General features: G+C 48.9%; 2 protein-coding genes across 2 annotated transcripts; one reads left to right on the plus strand and one right to left on the minus strand.

The window, feature by feature from the left end:
• Positions 1-10529: 10529 nt before the first annotated feature.
• LOC107388611 (uncharacterized) lies at positions 10530-12610 on the plus strand. The gene is made up of 3 exons (XM_015964199.3): positions 10530-11204; positions 11905-12102; positions 12224-12610. The coding sequence occupies exons 1-3, from the start codon at positions 10775-10777 to the stop codon at positions 12487-12489; spliced, it is 894 nt and encodes a 297-aa protein (XP_015819685.3). The 5' UTR covers positions 10530-10774; the 3' UTR covers positions 12490-12610.
• Positions 12611-12818: 208 nt separating this feature from the next.
• Positions 12819-18419, minus strand: LOC139061927 (uncharacterized). The gene is made up of 4 exons (XM_070541860.1): positions 18412-18419; positions 18063-18291; positions 16579-17556; positions 12819-12878 (listed from the first exon to the last, which is right to left on the minus strand). The coding sequence occupies exons 1-4, from the start codon at positions 18417-18419 to the stop codon at positions 12819-12821; spliced, it is 1275 nt and encodes a 424-aa protein (XP_070397961.1).
• Positions 18420-19365: the final 946 nt, after the last annotated feature.

A 19365-nucleotide genomic window follows, 5' to 3' on the forward strand; every position in this document is an offset into this window, starting at 1 on the left:
TGTGTGTGTGTGTGTGTGTGTGTGTGTGTGTGTGTGTGTGTGTGTGTGTGTGTGTGTGTGAAATACAAAACAGCATGTTTTCAAAAACTCTGCTTTAATAGCACAGACTTAGGAGTTTTCCAATAAAAGATGAAGTAAACAAAATGAGACTGTTGCATGACAGTGAACAAAAAACAGCCACAGGGTGTAAAATAACAAATGAAACAAATGAAATAAACTACAAGACTACCCTCGTCTTGAAGCGTAGCGGCCGCCTTGCCTGCTCACTTTTTTTCTTGGCTGTGAGTTTCAGCGGGCTCAGGAGGACCTTGGGATACTGACGCTGATGTGTATAGGAAAACAGAAAACATTCATTAGTTATTTCCAAACAGGAAAACATATAATGATCAAAATATGAAATGAACAATGCTTACCAACAATGGCTTGGCCCTTCGGGTGGTTCTTCGCTGTGTGCGATCATGCCAAAGATAAAGACTCACTTTTAGAAATGACAATAGAGCTCAATGACAGATGAAGAATTTTCAGTTGTACTTACAGCTGGCACACGTGAGCTCAGGGGAGATGATGCCAGCTCAGGCTCCTCTGTTTGCCGAGGTTCTGCAGTCGGCTGAGGTTCTGCCGTTTCTTCCGGTTCCTCCGTTTGCTCCGGTTGTCCAGGGTTAGGGTGGAACACATTAGTGATAAAGTCATCATCATCATAAAGCAGCCTTCAAGGTTAACAGCCAGAAGCAACTGAACCCAGGATGATGTCAACAATGGCGACTGAAAGAACTCACCTCAGAAGGTTGTCCAGGCAGCGCTGGGGCGGTCGTCTCCGGCTGTGCGCCTTGGACAGGTGTGGTTTGCTGGAGAATGAACACATAATGAAATCATCATAAAGCGGTGAGGGAGGGTCACAGTGCTCAACAACACACATCCGTTCAGAGTGTGAATGAACTTACACCACGACGGTCGCCCTCGTCCTCTTCCAGAGAGTCTCCCTCCTCCTCAGACTCCGAGGTACCGCTTTCCTGATAGCTGACGTGGCCCTCCTCCTCTGTTTCTGAGCTGTTGTGACGCCGCCGGGCCTTCTTGGCCTGAGGGAGCTGAGGTGTAAAAGCGGAGGTCTCCGCAGAGTCCGTTTCGCTCGGCAAGATCATTTGCAGTTCGGCCGTCATGTCGAATGGATCCTCCCGGGTAGTGTCCTCCTCCAGTGTGGATTTTTCAAACATGTCCCTGACGGCGCCGCTCTTGAAAGGGTCCAGGAAGACAGAATAAAATTTGTCGGCCGTGCGCACGTCATGGCACATGGCCGCCGAGATCATCTCCCTCACCCTGGGAGTGTGCTTTTCCTTGGCCTGAAGCCGTGAAGCAAAGAAGAGACACATGAAAATGCAGTGAGTATTTTTGTCTTTAGTCCAGCAAATAACTTGCTGGCTGTGGTTGGTTAAGAGCTCATCTACACAAAGTGCGACATATAGAGTCACACGTCAACGCTGGTAAACAACTCACATATGACGCTACGGCGGTCCTGAGCTCAGTGAACGTGGGCTTCCCTGCCAGCCCCATCTCCTCCCACGCCGCCTGGAGGAAGCGGACCAAGTTCTTGTTTTGGCGCGCAGTGGCTCCAAAGAAGACGAGATTTCCGTCTGGCTTGAGCGCCTTTCGGACGGCCAGCCACCTTTCCATCCACTGGAACTCGTCTTCTTTGAGGAAGACCTGCGCGTACCCAAAGAACCTGTTCGTCTTGTGCTCCGCGATCTCCAACAGAGGACACCTCGTGGTTAAACACAAGAGAAACGATGCCCAAAGCAAAGACAAAGGAGTGTTTTTCTACCAACGTTGATGATAAACCCGGGGCCACCGGGTTTGTACTGGCTTCGGGCGTCCGTCACCTCCGCCACCTTCATATTGGCGATAACGCCCGTCCGGTGTCCATATATGGACGCAATCAGAGCAGCGAAGTAGCCGAACAAGCTGTGGCGGAGTTTCGGGTCCCTCGGCTCCTTCTCCACTTGTTCTGTGAAGATCAAACACAAGTGAGCTCTGTTTAACATCTCCGCTCGACAGAACCTGTCACCCATCGTGACATCCTCCAAAGCGTAAACACCGACATCACCGATTCTTACCCAGCACCCCGGGAATGGCCTGACGGCAGCGCTCGCAGCAGAGGCGGAGATCGGACGCGGGGATGAGCCACAACTGTTTGGCCGCCTTCACCTTCATCTGATGTACGCTGACATCCCTGAGAAGAGGCCTGATGCACTGCAGGATGGTGCGCATCACTGCAGTGACCTGCGTGCTCTTCAGCTGGCACTGAGGTGGTGGCGTCTCCTTGAAGTACCTCATAAAGGAGTAAATGTTCCTGAGGTAGAAGGTGACGGTGGTCACCTTCTTGCCACATTTCCTCAGATGCCCGACCCACCTGAAGAGAACATAATAGAAAAAGCTCAACACTTTGTTTTTCTTTGTGATTTTGCCTGACTGCAGGTGATGTACACTTACTCCACGATGACCTGCGTGCGTGACAGGAAGGTCCAGTCCCACACCTTAAGGACCCCCACCGCCATGAAATTCAGGAACCTCCTGACCCTCATGACTTTAGAGGCCACGTTGTCCACCTGCTTGTGTGTGTGCTGGACCCCTTTGAGGAAGCAGCGGTAGTCGTCAAGGTATTGATCTGTGGAGACACGTTCACGTAGCAATTAACAAGGAGGAATCCTTTGGGAAGGATATTCATCGAGACGTGAGGTAAACAGATAAGAAAACTAACCCATCGCTGCCGAGAACCCGGACAGCAACGAGGCGGGACTCGGGCGAGGCGTCGTTGCCAACTCCCGTGGCGACAGGGGCTCTTGGTTGGCCTCCGGGGAAGACGGGCTGCCACCGGTGTGGTGCACCTTCCTGGTCCTCTTGGCCGGTGGAGCAGAGTCCCCTCCTTCGCTCCGGCCAGAGGACGGGGCGACGCTGCCGGCCTGTCCGCCGACGCCTGCCGAGACGCTTTCCCAAGAGACCCTGGGCGTCTTGGATGGCCGGGACGGTGGTGGTGATGGTGGGGAGAGTGGGGAGAGTGGTGGTGGTGATGGTGGGGAGGTTGTCGGTGACGATGAAGGGGAGGAGGTCTCAGAAGAAGAGGTCAAGGCAGGCGGTGGTGGACGGACGTGCACGGAGGAAGGACGTCTACAGCGTGCTGGGTGGAAGGGCGTCTGACAGCGTGCTGGGTGGAAGGGCGTCTGCCAGCTGCAGAAGAACTTCCTCCCGGGCTCTGCGTTGCTGCGGCTGACGGGGATGGACGCACGTCCACCTCCTCCGGAACAGGGAGGTCTTTAGTGATTTTCTAAAAAAAAACAAAAAAGCCAAGAAAAATAAACAAAATGGTTATTACATGTGAATGTCACTGTCCAGTTTATAAATATAGCACATTTACAGCAGTCAGAGACAGCACAAAGTGCTGTACATCAGAAAAAATTAAATGTTAAAACACGTGGTTTAAAGGAGCAACTTGATCACGTGCTTGCTGAGTATTATTTCATGAGTTAAATAGAATTTATAAGCATGTGTAACTCACTTTCCCAGTCCTCCGCTCGAACCTGGAGACCCTGCGGTGGTAGAGGCGTAAGGTCTTCCGCAGGTTGTCCAGCTGCTGCTTGACACCCTCGTACTTGCGCTGGAGGGTGTTGCAGCCCTGGCAGCTGGCCTGCGCTTCCGCCTCCTCCTCTGACCAGACATCAGAGTCGTCCTCCTCCTGGTCCAGCTGGCTGACCATTGGCGGGTGAGGGGCAGTGGCCCTGAGGGCTGCCAGCTGGAGGATGGTCACCCGTCTCTGGGCGGTGTCTACAGCCCGTTGCAGCTGCTCCTTGGAGAGCTCGGGGTGGCTGCTTTCCAGGTGTTTATCACACCTGGACGACATGTAGGTGCACCCAGAGACGGGGCAGGGCTCATAACGGAAGAACACCCACTTGCTTGCCAGCTTGAGCAGCAGCTGATGCTCCTCGCCGTTGTCCACCTTGTGGGCCCTTTTGAGATGGTGGGAGAGAGCTGCGAAGGGGCGGCCACAGATGGGGCAGTTGTGGTACTTGGATGCCATGGTCACTAAGGTATGTATGTTTGATGTATGATGTCAGTGTGTCTAAGGACGGGAAATAGAAGAAAGTGTTTATTTTTGACCCTAGTGTGAAGCTACAGAAAGTCACAGAAGTCTCCTTGTCCAGTAAATGCTTTGTTCCACACCAAATCCTGTGTAAACACTGGTGTGTGCTCATGTCAAGCTGTCATAAATATAGTAACACAGTGTAACAGCTAACCTGTTGAGCTTATTGCAAGGAACTACAACTTTAACATGACAAAGACTACAAAATGACACCCTCTTGTGGCTAAAAACCTTTGCTTCAAGAGAACTTCCTGCACAGCTTATTAAAAGCTTCAAACACTTTTGGACATGTTATGCATTGTAGTCATTTATATATATACAACCTGTAGTTTATATGTGTGCTGTGCTGCTAAACTCTTTCCATTTTATTAAATGAGATTGATTTGCACTCATTTCACTGTGAGAAAAGGTGGATTTTAGCACTCTGTTGAGCTTACTGCAAGGAACTACAACTTTAACATGACAAACACTACTAGATGACAACTTCATGCACATGTTCTATTCACTGTTCACGCTAAAATTGCACTTTAAACCATTTAATTATTACAGAGAAACGTGGCCCTGGCGGAGTCCAACCCTCACTGGGAACAGGTCCGACTTACTACCGGCTATGCGGACCAAACTCACGCTCCTCTGGTAAAGGGACTGAATGGCCCTTAACAGAAAGCCACCCACCCCATACTCCTGGAGCGTCCCCCACAGGGTGCCCCTGGGGACACGGTCATAAGCCTTCTCCAAATCCACAAAGCACATGTGGATTGGTTGGGTAAACTCCCATGCCCCCTCCATCACCCTTGCAAGGGTATAGAGCTGGTCCACAGTTCCACGGCCAGGACGAAAACCACATTGCTCCTCCTCTATCTGAGATTCAACTATCGATCGGACCCTCCTCTCCAGTACCTTGGAGTAGACCTTTCCAGGGAGGCTGAGGAGTGTGATCCCCCTATAGTTGGAACACACCCTCAGGTCACCCTTCTTAAAGATGGGGACCACCACCCCGGTCTGCCACTCCCTAGGAACTGCCCCCGATGACCACGCAATGTTGTAGAGACGTGTCAACCACAACAGCCCTACAACATCCATAGCCTTGAGATACCCAGGACGAACCTCATCCGCCCCCGGGGCTCCGCCGCTGTGTAGTTGTTTGACTACCTCAGCAACTTCTGCCCTCGAGATCGGACAGTCCATCCCCAGGCCTCCCAGCTCTGGTTCCTCCTCGGAATGCGCATTGGTGGGATTGAGGAGCTCCTCAAAGTATTCCTTCCACCGTCCGACTATAGCCTCAGTTGACGTCAGCAGCTCCCCATCCCCACTGTAAACAGTGTGAGCGAGTTGCTGCCTTCCTCTCCTGAGGCGCCGGACAGTTTGCCAGAACCTCTTTGGAGCCGATCGATAGTCTTTCTCCATGGCCTCACCAAACTCCTCCCACGCCCGAGATTTTGCCTCGGCAACTGCCACTGCTGCACCCCGCTTGGCTATCCGGTACCTGTCTGCTGCCTCCGGAGACCCACAGACCAGCCACGCCCTGTAGGCCTCCTTCTTCAGCCTGACGGCTCCCCGAACCTCTGGTGTCCACCAGCGGGTACGGGGGTTGCCACCACGACTGGCACCGGCCACCTTAAGACCACAGCTAGCAACAGCCGCCTCGACAATCGCAGAGTGGAACAAGGCCCACTCGGACTCAATGTCCCCCACTGCTCTCGGGACGTGGTCAAAGCTCTGCCGGAGGTGGGAGTTGAAGACCGTCTTGACAGGTTCTTCTGCCAGGCGTTCCCAGCAGACCCTCACTATGCATTTGGGTCTGCCAGGTCTACGCGGCATGTTCCCTTGCCATCTGATCCAACTCACCACCAGGTGGTGATCAGTTGACAGCTCCGCCCCTCTCTTCACTCGGGTGTCCAAAACATACCGTCGCAGGTCAGATGATACGACTACAAAATCTATCATCGACCTGTGACCTAGGCTGCCCTGGTACCAAGTGTACCGGTGGGCATCCTTATGTTCGAACATGGTGTTCGTTATGGCCAAACTGCGGCTTGCACAGAAGTCCAATAACAAAACACCGCTCGAGTTCTGATCAGGTGGGCCGTTCCTCCCAATCACACCCCTCCAGGTCAAGCTGTCATTGCCCACGTGAGCATTGAAGTCCCCCAGTAGGACAATGGAGTCCCCTGATGGAGCACTATCTAGCACTCGTCCCAGGGACTCCAAAAAGGGTGGGTACTCTGAACTGATATTTGGCCCATACGCACAAACAACAGTCAGGACCCGTTCCCCGACCCGAAGGCGCAAGGAAGCTACCCTCTTGTCCCCCGGGGTAAACCCCAACACACAGGCAGAGAGTCTCGGGGCTAACAAAAAGCCAACCCCAGCCCTCCGCCTCTCACCCGGAGCAACTCCAGCAAAGTAGAGTGTCCAACCCCTCTCCAGGTCTCGGGTTCCAGAGCCAATGCAATGTGTCGAGGTGAGTCCGACTATATCTAGCCGGTACCGCTCAACCTCTGCCACAAGCTCCGGCTCCTTCCCCGCCAGCGAGGTGACGTTCCATGTCCCAAAAACTAGTTTCCTTGTCCGGGGATTGGACCGCCAAGGCTCCCGCCTTGGTCTGCCACCCGATTCACATTGCACCGGACCCTTCATGTTCCTCCTGCGGGTGGTGGGTCCACAGTTGGACGAGCCCATGTATCCGGTTCGGGCTGGGCCCGGCCGGGCCCCATGGGCGAAAGCCCGGCCACCAGGCGCTCGCTCACGGGCCCCAACCCCAGGCCTGGCTCCAGGGTGGGACCCCGGTAACCCTCCGGGCCGGGTACTCCGACTCTTCGTTTTCACCGCCATGAAAGATCCTTCGAAAGATCCTTCGAACCGTTCTTTGTCTCACCCTTCACCTAAGACCAATTTGTCATGGGAGACCCTACCAGGGGCACTAAGTGCCCCAGACAACATAGCTCCTAGGATCATTAGGGCACTCAAACTCCTCCACCACGATAAGGTGACGGTTCAAGGAGGAGCCCTTTGTCACCGGTTCTGTTCATCACATTTATGGACAGAATTTCTAGACGCAGCCGTGGTGTGGAGTGTGTCGAGTTTGGTGGCAGGAGAATTTCGTCTCTGCTTTTTGCGGATGATGTGGTCCTCCTAGCTTCATCCAGCTCTGACCTTCAGCTCTTGCTGGGTAGGTTCGCGGCCGAATGTGAAGCGGCTGGGATGAGGATCAGCACCTCCAAATCTGAGACCATGGTTCTCGACCGGAAAAGGGTGGCTTGCCACCTCCGGGTCGGGGGAGAGGTCCTACCTCAAGTGGAGGAGTTTAAGTATCTCGGGGTCTTGTTCACGAGTGAGGGTAGGAGGGATCGGGAGATCGACAGGCGGATTGGTTCGGCGTCTGCAGTGATGCGGACGCTGAGCCGATCTGTCGTGGGGAAGAGGGAGCTGAGCCAGAAAGCCAGGCTCTCGATTTACCGGTCGATCTACGTCCCAATCCTCACCTATGGTCATGAGCTTTGGGTAATGACCGAAAGAACGAGATCGCGGATACAAGCGGCCAAAATGAGTTTCCTCCGTAGGGTGGCCGGGCTCAGCCTTAGAGATAGGGTGAGGAGCTCGGACATTCGGGAAGGACTCGGAGTAGAACCGCTGCTCCTCCGGATCGAAAGGAGCCAGTTGAGGTGGTTTGGGCATCTGGTCAGGATGCCTCCTGGACGCCTCCCTGGGGAGGTGTTTCGGGCATGTCCTGCCGGCAGAAGGCCCCCGGGTCGACCCAGGACACGTTGGAGAAGTTACATCTCCAATCTGGTCCGGGAACGCCTTGGGGTCCTGCCGGAGGAGCTGGTGGACAAGGCCGGGGAGAGGACGGCCTGGAGCTCCCTAGTTGGGATGCTGCCCCCGCGACCCGGACCCGGATAAGCGGAGGAAGACGAGAGACGAGAGACGAGAGAAACGTGGACACGATGCTTACCTGTAGATGAACTCCAAGAAAGAGGTAATTGGCCGGTGACTGGGCGGAGATAACCACAAAGCGCGTGCCAACTGAGCCAATGCCGGTGACTGGGCGGAGCGGAGAAGCGCGCGACAACTGTGCCAATGGAGCGGGACACGGATGTCAGCTGGGAGCGCACAACAACACCGCGGATGTAACGGGAAACACTGCACACCTACCTAAGCTGATAAAACGACAAGAGGACGGATGTAACGGGAATCTCTGGGCAGCTGCGCTCATTAAACGGGACACGACAAGAGGATGGATGTAACGGGAAACGCTGCTCACCTGCGCTCATTAAACGGGACACGACAAGAGGAGGCAGCCAAGCGTGAACCACCTGTGCGCACGGAGATGGTGGTGAGCTTTGCGCAGACAGCAAGCCGTTAGCAGATAGTCTAGTGGTATGATCATTGAAATCTACACATGTGTTGATGGACAGAAGGCTCCTGGACACTGCACAATCATTCGGAACGATCTGATCGCTCCCCGGACTCAGCAAAACGCGCGTCTGTGACAGCAGCTTTGCGCAGGAGTTCACGTGACCAAAACATAGCACAGACACGGGGTAAAAACGTCACCACTGCATGACTGTCACACCTGAGTAGGAGATCAGAAGCATCCTTTAAGGATTAGACACCGTGAAACATGGATGCACCTGCTGGAAGACTGGGAGACTAGCTCTGCACCAGTTAACCCATTAAACCTTCATGCTAATCGTGCAGCATCTCAGGTGAGTGTTGGCTCAAATCTATTTAAAAGCTAAGCCTCAGCTAATGCTTGTGCAAAAAACAACTAAAAGCTCCTCTTTGTGTCCACAGTAACACACTTTGGATGACTTCACCTCCTCCAGCCAGCCAAACCTAATGGGAAGGATCATCTTGGCGTGCAGAGGTCAGCTAGACTGCCCTAGAGGTAATGCAACAGCTGTAAAACTAGGATGTGTCTTTGGGGGGACTAAAAATGAATCCTTTTTAACTGGAACGGTCATTTCAGCACCTACGGTTTAGAAGAAAATGATTTTAAAGTGACCGGAGCTAAAAAATTAAAGGGGCAATAGGTTGGAATTTTTTTTGTTCGATTGGCTTCAAATTTGTACTGCACTTTCAGGTGTGCCACAGATGACACTTGTCACGATTTGAGGAGGATGGTTTGGACCCAAAACGCAGAACCCAGGATGTCAAAAGGCAGAAGGTGGTTCAAAGTAAAATCCTTTTATTTCAGAACAAAGAAAAAAAGTAATCCGAGGCAGCGAGCCAAAGTCCAAAACGTCCTGGAGAACAGGAACACCCAAAGCTCTTCTTAGAGCACAAAAACCTGGAGACAAAGTTCATACAGAGCACGAGCAACGCAGACAACATACCACAATGAACCGACATCAGACACAGACCAGACAGAGCTTATATACACAGGGAGAAGTGATTAGGGAAAATGGCAGCGGGTGTGTGAAGTGAGAGCTGGAGGGAAGACAGGTGAACCTAATAATCAAAATGGGCAAACAGAAACAGAGGAGGGCCAAATAAACCTAAGAAACTCTAAGACACCAAAACTAAACCTAAGGGCTGCGGGAAGGACTAACACACACACACAGAACTACACACAAATACTGAGCAGGAGGCTGAATCTCACACACACGTTGAGCTGGGGACAAAGAAGCTGGGGACTAAAAGGACACAGAATGTAAATGAGACCTGGATGACCTGGGGATGAACGAGACGACACAAGACCTGGGAGGAATAGACGTAAAGGACTACAAACATAAGACACTAAACTGACACGCAGAAAAAGGACACATGAGGGCGCCAAAGAGCTACAGCATAAGACACATAACAGGGATGCAGACAAGGACACATGAGGGCGCTAAGAGAGCACAAGGGGAGATCCTGGAGTGGAGCACAAGAGGAGCTGGGGAACAAAAGGACACAAGAGGGAATCTAGAGAGGGATGGAGGACACCAGGAGGCACAAAAAGGGAAGGGGCTGACGCAGACCATGACAACACTTGTCCAAATAGGAGGCTGATCGCACTTATTTAACAGGCAAAGCTCAAGCACAGTGTCTCAAACAGTCTCCTCTTGTTATAGGACTCAAATGGCTGCAGAAACACGGTGACTCCCAAGCGGAGTAAACATTATTCCTTCAAATCCATCCACATGTCTTGAAAGGAGTCATGTCTCTCCAAGTCCAAACCAGCCTCCTCCATATCCTCTCGTGTGTGTGTGTGTGTGTTTGACATTGTAGCGATCCAAAGCCGTGGAAATAACTTCTGACTGGGACAGTACACAGGAGCAGCTCCCTGCTGACCAGAACCTCTATTGGACACGTCTTTGTCACCTGGCACAAGAGTTTGTTCAGCTGCTCATGCAGCATCTGTGCTCCTGGCTGCAGTCGTGTACATCACAAAGTGAGAAATTGAATGTGACACCTTATAGGCCTTTTCCACCGACCAAACTGGCATGGAATGGGAAGGATCGGGTCACTAAATATTTTGTTTCGATTGTTTAAACCAGTCCAGGAAACTTACCCGAACCGGTCCAGTAGCGGGCCAGAGCGGGACCCCTTCTGTTGTGGGTCCAGAGAGTTTTGGTCTGGGCGGAGCCACAGCGTAAAAGGTCCAGAGTCCTCTGATTGGGGGAGAAATTACGTAACTACCCGCGACAATCCCAGGGGATGGAAAAAGAAGTGAGTCGAGTTCCAGTGTTTGTTTGGCTGTACTTCTTGTGTGTGAAAATACCTGCAAGTAATAGCTTTTGGTCCAATGTGGAGCTTCAAACGTTCCTCACCATCATCGGAGATAGCAACATTCAGGCCGAGCTGGATGGGATGATAAGAAATGAGAAAGTCTTCAAAGAAGTTTCTCAGCGCATGGCAGCTGAAGGATTCCAGCGCACCTCCGAGCAGTGTCGTGCTAAGCTGAAAAAAATAAAAGCCCACTACAGAAAAGTTAAGGACAGCAACGGCCGTAGTGGGAATGGGCGAAGTACATGGAAGTGGTACGATGTGGTGGACGCTATTTATGGACACAGACCGTCAAACCGAGGCAGCGAAGGAGGCCTGGACTCAGCGACCAGTATCCTGGAGTCACTCATAAACCCTGTTGGTAAGCATTTCTTTTGTTGTCTTTTTAGCTCTGCAGGCCATTCATTGCAGCACCAAAAACACTGAATAATAGCAGCAGCTATTTAAGAAATGCTCAGCAAGTAAAGGATTTAGCCCCTCGTGTTAACTAGCCTTAGCATCCCCTCGTGTTTATGCTAACCTTCATTTAGCATTCCCCTGTGTTTCTTAACACGCTGTTCGCGATATAAGCCTTTCATGTTCAGCATGTCCTTGTTGAGTACATGAGGCTGGAGCGGAGTTTGCCTTTCTTGTTAGCGTCTCATTGTTTAAAACATGGGAAATTCGGTTAGCCTTTCACGTTAGCATCTCAGTGTTGTTTGCATCTCATTGTTTTATACAGCTGAGCACGCACAGTGAGGAGAAGCGAGCTGATCTAATATTATAAATATCCCAAAAGTCGTGCCAGCAGTGTTTTTCGCCTAGAGTGGACTTTTAACAAGTATATATTTTTCGGATGAATAAGAATATAACATTAAATTGCAATTAATCTGTACGTCACTGGCGAATTACTGCCATCTAGTGGACACGTTCCAAATGACAAAATGGCCTTAACTCATAGCAGTTTTATTAAGTTTACTATATGCCTACATGCTCTTTTGCTGTAAAAATATTGTGCTTTTCTTACCGATTTATTTCGTGATTTTTTCTTACTGACTAATTTTTTGATCTGTGTTTTTCAGACACATCTGAAGCGGAAAACACTCCCTCTTCAGAGGAACCATCCACTTCCTCAAGTAGCACTCCAGGACCTTCTGTGCCACCATCACCTCTGTCCGTACCTTCTGTGCCACCATCGCCTCGGCCAATTCCATCGCCACCACCATCACCTCTGTCCACTACCACTCGAGAGGAACATCTACCATGTCGTCGACGCACAGGTAGTGTCTGACCATTCTAAAAATTGCTTTGTGCATAAACAAAACTGACAAGTTCACAGGACAACTGACATTTTGTTATCCATATAAACACAAATGTAATTGTCAATGTTGTTGTTTCCAGGTGACCGAAGACGGCGATTGGAAGCACGGACACAGGTGATATTTGATGAGTTGCAGATCGCAGATGGCAGGCAGATGGACAGAATGGAAGGCATAAGCCGGGAGCAGGTTAACTGGATGCAACAAGACGCAGCAGCAGCAAGGCAACATGAATTACAGATCGCAGAGCGATATTTTGAACATTTGGGTGCCCTAAATGCTGTTCTTGGACTGGTCGCACAAAGAATGGGCAGCTCCTCTGACTTCCTGCCACCACCCAGGCAGTAAGGAGCTATGTATTTGTCCCGTAATTTTTTGTATCCGTCTGTCCTTTTTATCAATAAATTTTCAAAGAAAAACAAGGTGTACATGAATTGTCTTAAACAATTTTGCTCGCAAATTTAAATTTACATAATAAATGTAGATTACATTACAGCCAGCCCACCTTAAATATATGTTAAAATGGAAAGGTGCAACAGTTTGTTAACAGTAAAATAGTGTACTTTATTAAGTTCTGAAAATAAAACAAACATTTCAGTTCAAACTACAGGCTTCCAACTGTTAAAAGTGTCAAAACAATAAACAAAGTAAATGGAAAGAAAAAACACAAACTGAGGTCAGCGGGTGAAGTGTCGCATCAGAGCTTCACGCACATCACTGCCCTCCTCTGCAACTTCCTGCATATTTGCAACCACTGGTTCATCAGCAGGTGTATCGCGTTTAAAGCGTGCCACAACCCGTGCACGCGCATTGGGTCCACAGTGCGCGTGTGAACGGGACTCGCGAGCGAAAATATACATGGCAGCGCGCGCGTGAACGGGACTCGCGAGCGAAAATATACAAGGCGAGAGGTCATTTGTGCACTGAGAGGGAGCAAACTGTGTCTGTGAGCGCACAAGGATGTGCACAAGTGACAAACCTGCGTGCGCGCGTTGCCAACGAGCACACGGCAGAGGAAAACGTGCACGCTCGGCAGCCTCTGCGCGCTCGGTTTCTAATTCCGCTTGCTCGGCTGTGAGGAGTTTTGGCACTCTGGAGGCGTGGCCTGTGGCAGATCTTCCCTATCCTCTGATTGGTTAGTTTACCCCGCACTTTACTCTCTAGCTATCTATATAAAAAAATCTGATATTCAGAAGTTGCTGCCATAGCTCAGCTGGGAGAGCGGGCGACTCTCACTCTGGAGGATCCAGGTTCGAGTCCGGCCAAGTAACATAGAGTTGATGTCATATTATTCTTTCCTAATTCCTGTGATATTATTTTACAGTTGTGACCGTTCAACTGTCATTAAATGTCCGAATGTTTGCTGGGCAGTGTTTTAAAAAGTGCACATGAGCTAGATGGTTTTAACCAGGTAAAAATAGACTTGTGGGTGTAGGTATGTTCAAGTTTAAAAAGTTCTTGCCTCATTAATGTATTGTTTATTTTTTTCAGCATTTAATTGACAAATTATCCTTTCAAATAATTAATTGGTGAGTTACATAATTGTCCATTTAGAATTGTTGAATGGACTGAGTCAAGTTTGGTGCACTTTATATATTTCAAAACATGTTTTTTTTTATTATGCATATAAATAATTTTAATGTTAATTTATTGAAATATTTCAATTTCTTCATTACCTCACCCTTGTTTTGACAAAAACAAGACCTTGCTGGATAATATCATGGAGAAACTATTTGTTCACAGTACATGGCTCAGTGAGGATCTGTGTACCAAAGGAGGAGATACTCAGAAATCTGTCTGCAGATTGTTACAACCCAGACTGGAAGTGGTGGGCTGTAATACGAAAGGAGACCAAACAGAGGAGTGGGGGTTCAACAACTGATTTATTTAACAAAAGTAAGGATTTACTAAAGCAGATCAGTGCAGTCAAGAATTACTGGTGTTTGGGTAGTCCTGAACGTGTTGTGATGCCCCCACCGTCTCATTGGGTTTTCATTTGTGTTTAATTGTGTTTTTTTTCTGTTGTAGGCAGCTCGTTAAGCAGCCTTGGAGGCACCTGGGCTCAGGGTGTGGTGCTGCCTACAAAGCCTACTGTTTTTCTGCTTTCACTGGGTCTCTCCTGTGTGGTGGAGAGTCCTCACTGGCCATTTTCTGTTCACTAACTTGCTTTAGTAAATCCTTACTTTTGTTAAATAAATCAGTTGTTGAACCCCCACTCCTCTGTTTGGTCTCCTTTCTTATTACAGCCCACCACTTCCAGTCTGGGTTGTAACAATCTGCAGACAGATTTCTGAGTATCTCCTCCTTTACACAGATCCTCACTGAGCCATGTACTGTGAACAAATAGTTTCTCCATGATATTATCCAGCAAGGTTCCGTTTTTGTCAAAACAAGGGTGAGGTAATGAAAAAATAGAAATATTTCATTAAATTAACATTTAAATTATTTATATGCATCATTAAAATAAAAAAAAACATGTTTTGAAATATAACAAAGTGCACCAAACTTTACTCAGTCCATTCAACAATTCTAAATGGACAATTATGTAACTCATCAATTAATTATTTGAAAGGATAATTTGTCAATTAAATACTGAAAAAAATAAACAATACATTAATGAGGCAAGAACTTTTTTTTCTCTCTCTCTCTCTCTCTCTCTCTCTCTCTCTCTCTCTCTCTCTCTCTCTCTCTCTCTCTCTCTCTCTCTCTCTCTCTCTCTCTCTCTCTCTCTCTCTCTCTCTCTCTCTCTCTCTCTCTCTCTCTCTCTCTCTCTCTCTCTCTCTCTCTCTCTCTCTCTCTCTCTGGAAGCCCCACTCTAAGGGAGTTTGCAGTGTATTAGTGAGTCATATATTGTACAATCACAGTCATAAAGTTTTCAACCAGTAGTTTTATTTCAGTATGTATTTTTCCAGTATCACAAAAAATGTAATTTTATATGGTTAAAACCATCTAGCTTATGTGCACTTTTTAAAAAACTGCCCAGCAAACATTCGGACGTTTAATGACAGTTGAACGGTCACAACTGTAAAATACCTGAAATTAAGAAAAATTAACATAACATCTACTGCATTTTCCTTGCCCGGACTCGAACCTGGATCCTCCTGGGCGAGAGTCACCCACTCTCCCAGCTGAGCTATGCCAGCAACTACTGAACATCAGACTTTTTTATATAGATAGAGGGTAAAGTGCGGGGTAAACTAACCAATCAGAGGACAGAGAAGATCTGCCACAGGCCACGCCTCCAGAGTGCCAAAAGCCCTTACAGCCGAGCGAGCAGGAGTCAGAAACCGAGCGCGCAGAGAGGCTGCCGAGCGCGCACAGAGGCTGCCGCGCGGGCACGTTTTCCTCTGCCGTGTGCTCGTTGCAGGGGCGGCGTTAGGCCCGGCTACTTGGGCTGAAGCCCCGGATCTTTCATGATAAGCCCCGGATCTAAATCGCGGAAGTAACATGCAGTACCAAAGTCACACAGAGAGGGCGCAGCTGGCAGTAGTTTGTAAAGTTCCATTTAGTCGTCACACACACAGGTGTGTGGTGGAGTTGCAGACACGCCGCGCTCGGGAACTATTTGGTGGTTTAACCCCCCAATCCAACCCCAATCCAATGCTGAGTGTCAAGCAGGGAGGCATTGGGTCCCATTTTTCTCAAAATCTTTGGTATGACCCGACCAGGAGTCGAACCCCTGATCTCCCGATCTCAGGGCAGACACTCTACCACTAGGCTACTTAGTCAGTATACAGTTTACCTGAGACTGAAGAGAAGCCCTTCAGCAGCTGGCTTCTGCAGTCTCTGTCTGAAACGCATGAGTGAAGATGGATATAAGGACGTTTTTTTAGACCAAAAGTACAACGACAGAACCCCAGCTCTGATGAGACTGGTGTTGACTCAGGTTTGTGAGTCTTATTTGAAAATATTTGTTGTGCTGCTGGTTTGCCTAAAGTTAGCTTACTATCAGGTAAAGTTGTTGGAGAAAGAAAGGGAATATTCACTATCATCTCACACTAAACACTAACAGGAACAATACTCTGCCCTGAATATGCTGAATATGTAGCTTCAGATTAAACATTATGTGGTACAAGACAAATATATATGATGTTGACTAGTGCGTGTCACGTGTGTGCGCGCATGCGTGTGTGTGCGCGTGCGTGTGTGTGCGCGCGCGTGTGTGTTAAGCCCCGGATCTTCTTCAGTCCTAAATCCGCCCCTGGCTCGTTGACAACGTGCGCACGCAGGTTTGTCACTTGTGCACATCCTTGTGCGCTCACAGACACAGTTTGCTCCCTCTCAGTGCACAAATGACCTCTCGCCATGTATATTTCCGCTCGCGAGTCCCGTTCACACGCGCGCTGCCATGTATATTTGCGCTCGCGAGTCCCGTTCACACGCGCGCTGTGGACCCAATGCGCGTGCACGGGTTGTGGCACGCTTTAAACGCCATACAGGTGCGTCACATTCTGTATATTCCTCCCCATGGCTCTCACAGATATTGTGAAGCACACAACAGGTCAGCACCATGTGTTTAAGAAGCTCTACATCACTGTCGTTTCTCTTCAGAAGACATCGCCACCTACCCTTTAGCCTCCCAAATGCATTTTCGACCACAACTCTGGCTCTGGACGTTTTCCTGTTGTACGCCTGTTGTTCAGCAGTGAGACGACCGTTGTCAGAAAATGGTTTTAGGAGCCAGTTCTGCAGAGGATAGGCAGAGTCCCCGAGCACATAAAAGCCTACACTTACTCCCTCAATGTTCTTGGTACTAGTTGGGTGCAGTTGTCCATGAGCAACCAAGTCCCAAAATGTGGACAATCGCAGCACACGGGCATCATGTAAGCTACCTGGCTGACCTGCATTAACATTCCAGAACATGCCTCTGCCATCCACAATGCCCTGGAGGATTATGGAATGCCAACCTTTCCTATTGAAGTAGTCTGTGTGGAATCCCTGTGGTGTGATTATTGGGATATGGGAACCATCGATGGCACCCACACACTGAGGAACCCCCCACCTGGTCTCAAAATAGTCAGCCATTTCCTGTAGCTTTTGCAGAGTTGGAAAAGCAATAACCTCGGCAAGCAAGAGTTTACAGACAGCCTTACAGAAGTCCTGCACACAGCGGCACACAGAGGTCGTGCTGACACCAAAAAGAAGCCTGATGCTCCTGTATTCACTGTTAGTTGCAAGCTTCCACAGTGCAATTGCAACTCTTTTCCTGAGTGGCACGCAGGCTCTGAAGTTGGTGTTCCTCTTCTGCATGGCTGGACGGAGCTTGGAACAAAGATATGAAAAGGTCTCTTCTGACATTCTGAAATGAGCTATCCAATCTGACGGAGTGAAGTTTGGCATGGTCACATCCCAGAAGGCGCTGGCACGGCTGAAGGCCCACACAGTTGGATGCCATCGCTGATTCAAAAGAGCCAACTAAAAAAAAAAAACAGTCATAACACAGTAAAAGTAAAAAGAATAGTGCTGTGAAAAAGATTGAAACAGTATGGTTATATACATAAAGTTCACATGCATAGAATTTGTTTAAGGTTAAAATAACAGCTGTTCTTTATGGCGCTACCAGTGACTGGTTATGTTTTGTTCACTTTATAAAATGCACAAATGTGGTATTGCTTGTAATTACCTATATAATTAATTATAATAATTTCAGTACAGCTGCACAACTTATCTATGACATGCCCAGGAAGTAAAGAGTGAAGGATTCAGGCCCTCCTGTTGACTAGCATCACCATGAGTGCAGAAGCTGTTTGAAACTTAGTTAGGTGTTGGCCTTTCATGTTTAGCATGTCTTAAATGACCAATATGCAACCAAACCATTTGATTTTGGTGCTTTTTTTTTTTGTTTTTGTTTTTTGATAGTTGCCCTAGACACCCCTTCAGAGATTATAACGACATGTATTACAGCATTAGAAGTTACTTACCACCTGGCGCCTCCGTCTTTGTCTCAACAGTAGAAAGTTATGCCTCGTGTCCGATATTAATTTCAGAAAGCGTTGTCCCCTTTCACCTGCCCTCCTCCTCGATGCGCACAGCATAGCTCTAAACGCTATCGTGATGTGGGTGTAAAGAATATACCAAACACCAAGAACAGAAAGAACGCGCTGGTGACTGGACTCCATTGTTGTTGTGTTTTGGCGCAATCTCGTCGCGCTGTGTGACGTTAAGGCACACATCGCACGTGACGCATTACGCTACCCCGCCTAGTAACTGGAGCCTGGAATGTGATAGAAACGCTTGCCAGAAAACTTCTAGACCCATACCGGTACATACCGGTCCATAATACCCAGACCTGACCGTCCCAGACCAGGCGATGGAAAAGAGCTATTCGTGAGAAGTCAGGTCTGTTTTATTGTACTCAAAATAATGGTGTGCTACTTATAATCCATAAATGGAGTCCAAAGAATGTATAATTTTTAAATGGCAGCTGTAATAAAGTGGTTGTACATTCAAAATCTCACATTGTTCTGTTTACATTTGTGTGAAAACAAGGTCCAATCAGGCTGAAACATAACAGGAAGGGAGAATCTATGGAGTTGTAAGTGATCTGCACGTTTCATGATGATAGCACATTCCTAAGGGGGTCAGATGATGTCACAAAGGTCACCAGGCCTGGTGTGACTTGAAGGACGGTTTCGAAAAACAGCTTTGGAGGCTCATAACTTGGCTTCTGGATGTCCTAGAGAGGTCAGGTTTGTTTTAAAATACTCTGCTTACCAGCCCCTATCACCAGCAGAAGGAATGGAGTCATTAGCACTTATGATTTTTAATTGGCCCCCAGAATTATGTCGCACGAAGCCCAATTTCACATAATTTTGGTTCCATTTGTGTGAAAACAAGCTCCAATCTGTCTGAAATTAACACATGATGGACCTGTGAGGTCAATGAGCACACACTATCAGTGTCAAGTCTGGAGGTTGAAGAGAACCCTGTTTTCAGCTGAAATCCATCATTTTTTCTGACCTCTGACCCAGAACAGCACCAGAACAACGAGCTACGGCTACCAAACTGCCTGAGCTAGCTCTGGGTGACGGCGGCATGCCAAATCGACATTTGTTTGGTGAAAATCGGTTGAGAAATGCCACTTTGCCGAGCACATGACAGAAAAGGCGGGAAAAGTGCCGTACGGCCCCAAACGGACGCTTAACACAATGCGACCGGCACGAACTCGACGTATGTGGTTCGGGCCAGTGCTGGGATGCACCAGAAGAGTTTTCGGGCGCCTCG

Source organism: Nothobranchius furzeri, chromosome 11 (assembly GCF_043380555.1).
Source record: "Nothobranchius furzeri strain GRZ-AD chromosome 11, NfurGRZ-RIMD1, whole genome shotgun sequence".
Lineage (NCBI taxonomy): Eukaryota > Metazoa > Chordata > Actinopteri > Cyprinodontiformes > Nothobranchiidae > Nothobranchius > Nothobranchius furzeri.

What these genes read in the sequence shown, in the direction of transcription:
- LOC107388611 (XM_015964199.3), top strand. Translation starts at nt 10,775, where the DNA reads ATGGAAAAAGAAGTGAGTCGAGTTCCAGTGTTTGTTTGGCTGTACTTC. An exon ending in GTCACTCATAAACCCTGTTG is followed by an intron (nt 11,205 to 11,904) that starts GTAAGCATTTCT and finishes TGTGTTTTTCAG; the next exon opens with ACACATCTGAAGCGGAAAAC. An exon ending in ACCATGTCGTCGACGCACAG is followed by an intron (nt 12,103 to 12,223) that starts GTAGTGTCTGAC and finishes TGTTGTTTCCAG; the next exon opens with GTGACCGAAGACGGCGATTG.
- LOC139061927 (XM_070541860.1), bottom strand. An exon ending in AAAGACGGAGGCGCCAGGTG is followed by an intron (nt 17,557 to 18,062) that starts GTAAGTAACTTC and finishes TTTTTTTTTTAG; the next exon opens with TTGGCTCTTTTGAATCAGCG. An exon ending in ATACAGAATGTGACGCACCT is followed by an intron (nt 12,879 to 16,578) that starts GTATGGCGTTTA and finishes GCAAATATGCAG; the next exon opens with GAAGTTGCAGAGGAGGGCAG.